Source organism: Strigops habroptila, chromosome 9 (genome assembly GCF_004027225.2).
Source record: "Strigops habroptila isolate Jane chromosome 9, bStrHab1.2.pri, whole genome shotgun sequence".
NCBI lineage: Eukaryota > Metazoa > Chordata > Aves > Psittaciformes > Psittacidae > Strigops > Strigops habroptila.
This window is the reverse complement of record NC_044285.2, coordinates 35,056,929-35,066,897: the sequence shown is the minus strand read 5'-3', so window position 1 is coordinate 35,066,897 and position 9,969 is coordinate 35,056,929. Positions and strand designations below refer to the sequence as shown.

General features: G+C 40.2%; 1 protein-coding gene across 2 annotated transcripts in view; it reads left to right on the top strand.

Annotated features, from left to right (window-relative positions):
• The first annotated feature begins 1,440 nt into the window (after positions 1–1,440).
• Positions 1,441–9,969, top strand: part of THOC2 (THO complex 2) — a 51,495-nt gene continuing 42,966 nt past the window's right edge. Inside the window, exons 1-3 of one of the 2 annotated variants that reach the window (XM_030497158.1) lie at positions 3,764–4,497; positions 6,941–6,946; positions 9,230–9,233. In XM_030497158.1, the coding sequence (XP_030353018.1) occupies positions 4,465–4,497; positions 6,941–6,946; positions 9,230–9,233 (43 nt within the window). In that variant the 5' untranslated portion in view covers positions 3,764–4,464. Of the gene's footprint in view, positions 1,609–3,763; positions 4,498–6,940; positions 6,947–8,467; positions 8,527–9,229; positions 9,234–9,969 lie in introns of those variants that run through there. The other variant, XM_030497157.1, reaches the window with a different exon arrangement.

Genomic DNA, 9,969 nt, shown 5'->3' with positions numbered 1-9,969 from the left:
TGTTACAGTAGTGTGACCATATTAAAAGTGTCCAACAAAGGTTAACATATACTTAGAGACAGTTTAGATTTGTCATAATAATTTTTACATAAAACCTTTAACTGATTTTATTAAAAAAAAACCCTTACTGAATTTACTAAATGTACTAATTTAATTAATTTAATAAAAGCCAATTTATTAAAATAATACTAACATGTCTGGTTTACTTTTCAAAATAATATCTAAATTTCAATTGAGAAACTAAATTGATAATTTATTGGTAAAAGTCCTGAGATAAAAGATGAAGAAAACCTGCTTTTTATTTTGAAAGATAAAACCTCTCCATCTTGCACAGGCTTCACAAGGGATGCTGAGGTGGTTCATCATCACAGACAGGAGTCTCAGAATGTTAAAGTACTAGGGTTGCATTTTTTCCACTTCCAGATCCTTATAACAACTGAACACGTGTGTGTCACCCCCTTGCCATGCACTGCTTTGCTTAATGCTTTCCAAATATGCAGAACTTGGATAACAAACAAAATACCCTGAAGGACTAGTTGAGGGCCAGGGGAGCTTCAGGTGCAAGATGTTCTGAAAATCACACCATTGTCTTTATTTCTTTTAAATTCTTAAGTTGGAGTTTGGTGTTAGCTCCGTTGGTCAGTTAGTGCAACGCTGCTTGTGTTGCTCGCACATCTGCATGAAGCTACACGCTGCTTCTACACTGCCGTGCTTTGGGTCACTGTGAATTAGAGGAAGTTGCTTACATGGGAAGGCAACATCTGAAAAGAGCCGATGTGTTTCCAGCTTTGTGTTATTCGAAGGCAGTGGATGAACACAGGACACGTGTGTGCTGTCTGCTTGTGCTCCCGGCCAACTCTGACCCCTACACAAGCTCTTCAGCCGTGGGGCTAATGCAGCTGACAGCTTTGGGGTGCTTTTTGGGGAACAGCGATGCGAAGTGCCACACGGTTTGGGGAAAGCGCAGATCTTTATCCCCATTACAGAATCTGGTTTTAGTTTTTAAAAGCTCTTGCTGCTTTCCAACGGCACTGATGGAATCTGGATCACAAGCTCAGGGGTTGAAGTAGAGGTGGTTTCTAACTGTTCTTAACTGTCAACGTCCTTCTAATGGATTGAAATAAAACTCATGTTTCACGTCACATATGCATTAAACACACCTAAACACACTCAAGCTCCCTCAACGCATTTCCCGGACTGTTTTCACACTTGTAGAAATCTCTGCTCGCACTGTTTTTATGTGTGTGAAGGGAGCTTCCTGACGTTACGGGAGAAGTTTCCCCGACCCCCAGGAGCCTGACCCGCAGACCGGGCTGCCCCCACCCGTGGTCCCAGGTGTCCCGAGGGGCCCCGCAGGCCGCCTCAGGGCTGTGCCCCCTGAGGGAGGCCATAGGGGCGGGGCGGGCGCGCAGGCGCGGTGGAACGCCGCGCTCCGTCTCCCAGGGTACGGCGCGTCCGCGTCCCGTCGTGCCTCGCGGGCCGTTGCGTCCCCTCTGACCCGGGCTCGCGGCTCCACCATCCGGGCTCTCGGCGCCACACGGGGAAGATGGCGGCGCTGCTCCCTGCCGAGTGGATAAAGAACTGGGAGAAAGGGGGCAAGAACGAGTTGTGAGTGCGAGGCCGCGGCGCGGGAGGGGCGCTGCAGCGCTGGAGGCCGCCGGCCTGCCGGAGGAAGGGGGGGCCTGGGCCTCGCTGGCCGAGGGAGGCTGGCGGGGGGGCGGCGGCGAAGAGGTGGGAGCGGGCGGGGAGGTCGTTGCTCAGGGCTGCGTCCTTGCTGCCGGGGCTTAGGGTCGAAACCCGGGTCGGGCGGAAGGCCCAGGCCTTCTCGTATCCGGCTCGGCCTCCTTTGTCGGTTGCCAGCGATCTCCGCCGAAGCTCGTCCCCCGTAGCCGGGCCTACTCTCTTGGCGCCCGTTGCCTGCGCCCTGAGCGCCCCCTTCCTGCCTCTGGGTCAGGTTTATCGGGTGTCGGGCTCCTGTTTAGCTGCCCACTCGGGGTAACATGGAGCCTGACGCGTTCGTGTTTCGCTAGCTCCGCGATGCGGACCTTTCTGGCAGAGGTCTCAGCCCCCGTTCCCACTTTTCTACCTATTTTGCGGGTACTAGCACTTTATTCTTTGATTCAGGCAAGGTGGGATCAGCTAGTCATTGCTATTTGCCCTGCAAGGCAACTTTTGTGCACTGAGGGGTCTGGTTACAGCTTCCCAAATCAATCCAGGTGTGCTAGAAGCTTTCCCTTTTAGGGCCTTTTGTGTATCTGTTTTAAGCACTCTTAACTTGGCAGGTTCATTAACTGTGGTGTGTTTCAGTAGTACATCTGTGCAGGGAGTTGTTTACCAGTTCGTCCATTTCATGTTACTGTGTTACTTTGTTGTAGCTAAAAACCCTACAGTTTCAAATATAGGTGGTTGGGGGATCATTTGGAGAAATGCTCCTTGATGTTCATATTTTGTTATTTTCTTTTGTTCACCTATTTTAAAAGGTTGTGCAGCTATGGTAGTGATCTTCCCTGTACATGAAGAAAAAGGTAGAGAATAGAGGGCATAGAGCCTCCATGCACAAAACACAGTTCTTCCCAGAACTTCCATTTCGTAGTGAAGGGGCCCCCCCTTTACAGACATGCCCTTCTTGGCTTTTCAGTTGTGTTAGAACCATTACATTAGTGAGTAAGGTTAACATGTTTTAATGTGATACAAGGCCGATGAAAATCTCTTCTGTACCTGCGTTTGCAACAATAGTAGAAGTGTTCAGGAGCCAGCCTCCAAACAATGCTGAGGTTTGCATTGCTTTTTTTAATCTCCTGCGTAAGATTTTATGGCAATAGCTGAATTTGCATCCAGCATGGCAGTATTTATGCACTAAGCAGAGACGTTTTTATTGGACTTGAGTGTTTAGGAATTTCTGTGTGAATAACAAACAAGGAAACATACGAATGTATACTGATACCTTACAACAATGCACAAATGACTATAATAAAACAGGTTGTCTTTTTATCCATAACTTTATATACATGTAGACGCACTCCTAGCTTTTCTGTAGTGCTCATTAAGTAATTTTAAATTGAAGTAGTCACATTTGATTATGATTTTTGTAACTTACCCTGTTATGATCACTGAGATTGTATGGAGTTTGCACGAGGACAGAAATTTCATAGTTGATCATATAATGGCAGCTGCATAGTTTGCATGGAATTCTTGGAACTTTTAACTGTGTAACAGGCAAGTTACATTAGCTTTTGACCATGCTAAAATGTTTTATGTGTCTCCCCTTCCCCTAGAGCAGTACTTCTTAACTGTAATGGGAAGAAAGTTTTAATCTGCCGTGGGACCAATAAAGCAAAGCTATAGGCTAAATTCCTGTGTCTATGGCATGTATACTTCATTGGGAATACTGCTTTAATGCAGTTCCAGGCGTTATTTAGAGCAGCTTGCAAAAGAGGCCATACATTTCAGAAGAAATGTGATTGTGTCTGGATAACAGTTGTCAGATTTTGCAGTGATAGCTTTAGAAGTATCTGGAACATGTACACACTTCCTTTGTAGATGCAAACCGATGTATCTCTAGCCTAAATCTGGAGAACTTTATAGGAAACTATTTTTTTGGGGATAAATCTTCAGTGCGTAACGTTGTGTTTCTTTTTCCAAGATTTTCTATCTCCTGTTTTACTGGAGGAAAGTAAAATCATGATGTCTCTTTACAAAACGAAACACATTAAATATTTTAAAATGTTACTTAAAAGGTGCACAAAGGTAATGGTGTTTTTTATTTTTCTTGAATTATTTATCTAATACAGATATGCTCAGAATTAAAAATTGCTAGGCCACAATTCCAGTGTTCAGGGCTTGTGGTCCAAAGGTAGGACAATGCGTTATATTGGTAAAGAAGTTAGAAAAGTTGGGAGGGAAAGGAGACTGCAAAAGGACAAAACTGACATTTCTAGCAAATATAGAATTTGCAAAAATGTTTCTCTCTGGAAGCTTGGTCTGCTAAAGCCCCTGCATGAGGTCAGAGAATGTTCACTCCTGTTTGGAGAGGGTGGTTTTGTTTTTAAACAAAGTGGTGGGCTTATTCACAGGGAGACAAATACCAACTTTGTTGAAAAGTAAGGATTACAGGAAAAACCCCCCAAACCTCATAATTAGCAAAAAGAAGAGATTAGGTCTTACAGAAAAAAAAAAATGATTTGCTGGAGCATGAAGTGGCTTACATGATCTCAGTAGGTCAGCCAGAGGTAGTATTTTGGCAGTTACTGGTCACTTAAACAAAACCACAGTTTCATATTTTGGGGGAATATGAAACTGTATTGAGAGAAGTGATTTGTTTTTATTTGGCATTTCAACTTCTACTGTGATTAATAATGGATGTTTAAGGTGATCCCTGCATGATTTTTTTCTGAGTGGTATGGTAGTGGTCTGCCTATACTTGAAAGCATACAGGATTTGTAATGTTGCTGTAGTCAGTGGGAGATGCTGTTACTGGGAGGGGGGAGAGGAGAAAAAGTTTGATAGTATTGTTTTAAAGAAATCCAATAAAGAAATTAGTTTTAAACTGACTGATCTTTTGCTGTGAAAAATAATGAACTTTATTTTTGCTGATGTGATCGGTTTGTCATGACGTAACAGTAGTATCCAAAACCCAGAAGAATTTTGTATGTCTTAAGAGTGTCATAATGTTAATTAGTAAGGCAGCATCGTCGAGCTTAGGTAGCAGTGAGCATTGACTTCCTAGAAATTGTTGAGAGACCTTGTTGGAAACTGTACCTGCTGTGATTTTAATGAATTCACCTACTGATGTGCAACAATAGCTAATACAAATATGTAAATGTACATCATGTGGTAGTTTCAAGTGTTCTTAGCTGCCAAAACTATAAATTGGTCAGGATGTGGTCATCTTCTCTCTCATTTTTTATCTTGTTCAGATCTATCTCTGTCTAAACGCAATTTATTAAATTACGTGCTTTTATTTTGCTACTGCCAGATATTGCGTAGAGATAGAGTTGGAATCTGTGTGACTGCTTATTGTGCTGATCAGTCTAGACTCCTTTTACACCTATTTGCATGTACGCGTACTGTCCTTTGTAGTGAAATTAAATTGTTTTGTATAGTGTCTTCTACAATAAGATGCTCGTCTATGACTGCAGCCCGTATAGACATTTCTAATATGTTCACAATGACAAGCACTTACTATTTGACTGATACCTTGTTTTGTGGTAGATTAAACATCAAGAACCCTTTAGTGGGGAAATAAGACTTTAATAATGTTCTTGGCTGGCAGTTGATGCAGTATGTTATGCCTCAAAATAAACTGAAAAAGCTTAACATTCTGTGAATGTGAAATTTTGAGAGTTGCTCTTTCAAGTACTCTCCGCATGTTACTTTACTTGTACGAGGAATGGCACAGTGTTGAGTTTGTTTAGTTGTAATTTTGCCATCCTGGCTGCTAAATGATTGTACTTCACCTCAACTAGGGAACTACCCACAGTTAAATTATGCATATACTGAAATGTTTGCCGGCACATGCCCTTTGTGATAATTACTGGCATATACTGTGCGCGTGGGAGCGTAATGGAGGATATAGGATGTTGTGTATGAGCCGGGAGGCTTAGGTTCAGTTGCTGGCTCTGCCGTGCAGACTTGTTGGATAGGTGCTCAACGTTGTTTCAGAATTTGTTGTTGAAGCAAATCTATCCCATCTTAGTCCAAAAAAGTTTAATTTTGAAACTTTGGTTGTCAGAAGGGATTCTGTAATTTTTTTTTTAATAATTATTTTTATTTTCTAGGTTATCCTATTTTTTTTAGTTGTATTTTACAAGTATTACACAACTTTATCTTTGGATGAAGTGGTACAGGTTTTAGTAGAGTAGGAAAGTCCTCCATCTGAAGCTTGCAGCAATGAACTCTACAAGATTAGAGTACTGAAAGCTTCAAATGGGACTGGTGACAGACAGTTTGGGTCTGTTGAACTGAAAAGTGAACCTGATAAATTTTCATGGTCCTTGGTGCTATGTAAGTGGGAAAGTATTGTTGTGGCTTTTTTTCTGAATTGATTAATCTTCCTAATACTGACATTCTTATTCTTGTGAACATGCAGGTATTTTGATTTTAATTTATGATGTGCTTAATTGAGATTAGATGAAGTAATCTCACGGCTTGTTGGTACTGGAAGGGAGGGCTTCTGCTTTGCCTTCATTTACCAGGACTCTCTTTGCTCTGGTGCTTATCTGGCCTCCTGGTAAGCTTGCTTCAATGTGTGAAGTTGGCAGAGGACTTTTTTGACCAGTTATCTGCCAGGTTTGTCAATTTAGCTGATTTAATTGACATGAGGGCAAGAACTGGTCAGCCAAGAAGGGAAGAAGTGTTGGTAAATATGTGTGTTTCTGCAGCAAGAAGCCATTAATTAAATCAGCTCAGCTGTGCTGCCTGACAGCACCTCCAGAAAGGGTCATCCTCCTTCGGAGATAGAGTGCCTGTAACAAAGAATCTAAGGACAATTATTAATTTAGATCCAAAGAGTAACACCAACATCTTCTTTTTTATTACCAAGATTTTCCCATGTAGACTTTCACAAAAGTAATATTTTTACCTTTCCTCCCTAATTTAATAATTCAGGGGGTTTTAGTTACAAATGCAAAGCAAGTTGTTTATACACTGATCTTAAATAGGGTTTCTTGTTACATTTATCAGTCAAATGTATGTCTCAAAGTAACGTGAAGTTGATAGTATTACTTTGGTATTGCTGGAAAGCGAACTGGAAGAGAATAAAACTCTTATTTTGTATTAGGATGTAGTTAAGTGAACTCTTCAGCTCAAGCAAACAGGGTTGTTGCTCATGTAATCTGGTTGATGATAGCACCTCGTGGCATAGGGGTCAAAGTGTGCATCTGAGTAGGTAGTTTTTGACATCAGATGTTTCACATGACTGTTATTTGTATAAAGACCTTAGAAACGAGTGCTTACAGGGTAATGTTGTTATAGAGAAGTAGTAATTAAAATTTGATAAAATTTGACTTAGTTCAAACTGATGTGCTCTTTGGGGACAGCGGGGGGGGAGGGGAAGTAATCAATTGCTTCTTTAAAATACCATTCATGAAAAATAAAATAAATTACCTCTTCCCTTATTTTGCTGTCTCTGTTCTGGTTATTGCCAAGTATGTTGCATTCTGTTCAATAGCATTTAGAACATTTTAGCCCTGCAGTTGCTTTTTGCTGAGCTTGCATGTTTCTGATTCCACTGTATGTGAAACTGCCCATTTTCCAGTTGTCGTTGAAGGGCGCTTATACCTTGTATTTGCTAATTATAATCCTTTGGTTACTGGAACAGCTGTTTAGTCCTGCTGGAGAGGTAATAATCTCTGTATAGGATGCAAATAGAATGAGTAATGGATTGCTACAGAATCCTTTTCTACTATTTATTTTTCATGATAAACCTCTAATAATTGTACAGACCTGCCCTACTTGAGAGCATGCTTCAAAATTACTTCCACAGGAAATTGTAGTCTTGCCATCTTATGTACAAATACGATGTAGCTCTGATAACTGTCTTCAGTTTCTACACATGAAAGAGTCTCTCTTGATGAAAAATACATGAAACTTTTGGTTGAAAATTTGCAAGTGTGAAGAAAATGCTTAAAATATTCATTGGTATTTGTTATAATCGAGGTAAATTGCTACCTTTTTAAAATACTGTTGTTTTTGAATGTGAAACTGCTTTTGAGGCCTCATGCCGGGGTGACAGCGGTAGAGGAGAGGGAAAATCCTTATAGCTTAGAAGCATGTCCATTTCTAAGCTGTCAGTGTAGTGGAGAAGCCTCCCCTTTGAGCATTTATTTTATAACATACAGAACTATAATTTCATGGAACAGTCTGTACAGTATTCAGTGAACTTTTACGTGTGGTTAATTTGGTTGAGGGAGCCGCAGGTGACTAAAGGCAACGTAAGATGACGGGTCTTTGCATCCTGTATGGATTATCTTAGTGACTGGAATAGGTAAAGTTCTGTCTTACCGTTGATAAAACATTGCATCAGGAGATCATGCACCTAGTTAATGTTAAATTTTTTTTTACAGGCCAAGAGTTTGAAAGTGATCATAGTCATGGTATTTCTGTGAGAAGCATTTCTTCATTGTTAACAACAATAGGCTAATGCTAGCACATCTGTGCTTCCTTTCATGTACTAGAATTGCCTCGTGTTCTTGTTTTGCTGTACGTAAGCATGTGTAATATTAGGAACTTGGGGGTTTTTTTAAGTATACGGTTTATATGTATGAGATCTCTTGGGAGTCCTGTATTTCCTTACTCTAACTTCTGTGAATTAATGTTTAATCTATGAAAATCAAAATGTAGCCAGTCATTTAAACTGCCCAAATTTGAAGTTATTTTAGCCAGAACAATAAAGAGCGAGCCCCAAACATTTGCGTGTGTGTGCTAATATCTGACTTCTAAGGGTTTTTTCTTGTATTTTTTATTGCAGCGTGCAATTATGTCGTGCAGTCAGTGAAAACAAAAGCCATGATTCTATGGGTTTCAGAGGTAAGTTGTGTGGGGTTTTTTGGTTGTTTTTAATTAAATAAAAAGCCTGGAAACAGTTGGTGGTGGTACCTCTGCATGTGTCTGCCTGGAGCATTAATATACGGTGATTATTAATGTGTGCTAAAGGTGAATAACAAATTGCAAGGCAGTACAAACATCCACAACTCAGTTTGTCTTCAGACGCCAAGGTGAAAGATTTCTGAGATGGTAGTAAGTGGTAGTGGGGTAATCCAGTATTTGGTCTGTGCTGTAGAAAATGGAATTCCATTTTGCAGACTGAACATACGACTGGATTTTATTCTGAAAATTAAATATATGAACTCTAATGTATGCAAGTGTGATTATATACTGCAGAAAGTAAGTTTTACAACAGTACCTGAGTTACAGACTTCTCCTTTGTTAGTGAAAGTCACTGCTATCATTAAGTTTGAATTTTCACTTTATGAAATCTTTAATGTTTGAAGAAAAATTAGATGTTTGTTTGCTTGGCAGAATCCGTTGGAAAAATCCTTCCATATGACTGAAACCACAAATGTGCTGTGCTGTTTAGGTGCTGTTTTGGGTTCTTGCTAAAATAATCATAATGGACAATTGTAATAGCAGAAAAGATAAAACATTTCAATGTAAATTATAAGTAATACTATTAAGTCAGAAGAATTTCTTTTTCAACAAAGGAAAGTCTTTACTCCCGAAGTTTGTGAAGAAAGGTCACCAGATGTTCTCTGTTCTAGAAAGAGATTGATAATTTCTAGGTGCTGTTTTATTTTTTCTTTGTCCTTGCTGTCAGGATCTAAAATATCCCGTGGGAACGACTAGATAGATACGTGCAGTGGCTATATTGGAGGAATTAATAGACAGTAGAAATAGAATCATTTAGGTTGGAAAAGACCTTTAAGATCATTGAGTAGTTGAAGTCCTCCTGGTGATTGGAAAAAACCTGACAATATGGATAATTTGGAGTGAGGTACAGGGATGATGACTGGTAAGAATTTCTATGAGTCCATGTGACCTGGATCCAGTTCTGAAAACTACTCTGGCACTTGCCTTTCTGCCCTTTATTTCCACAAAAACATTTATTTAGGTCCAGTAGACCACAAGCTTATGGAGACATGTCAGATCTGGCCATGTACCTGTGTAACAACTTCTCCACAATGTGGGGAGCCACTTGGAGAGGTGCATCTGAGGCTGTGCTTACAGCTGGTTTGGGTTCTTCATAAATTATTAAATTGGGTACTGCACCAAACTGTCACTAACTCTTGAACTGGCCTTTAAAGTAGTAGAATTGTGTTTTACATAGAATTGATGCCTAAACCAGTCCTGTTCTAGCAATTAGTGTTCTTTGCCAAAAGCACTGTGAAAGGTAAAATTAACCTGTCCATTTAAAAAATATATCTACTTTTAATGAAGATATGATTAGGAAAAAATACTGGAATGTTTTCTATG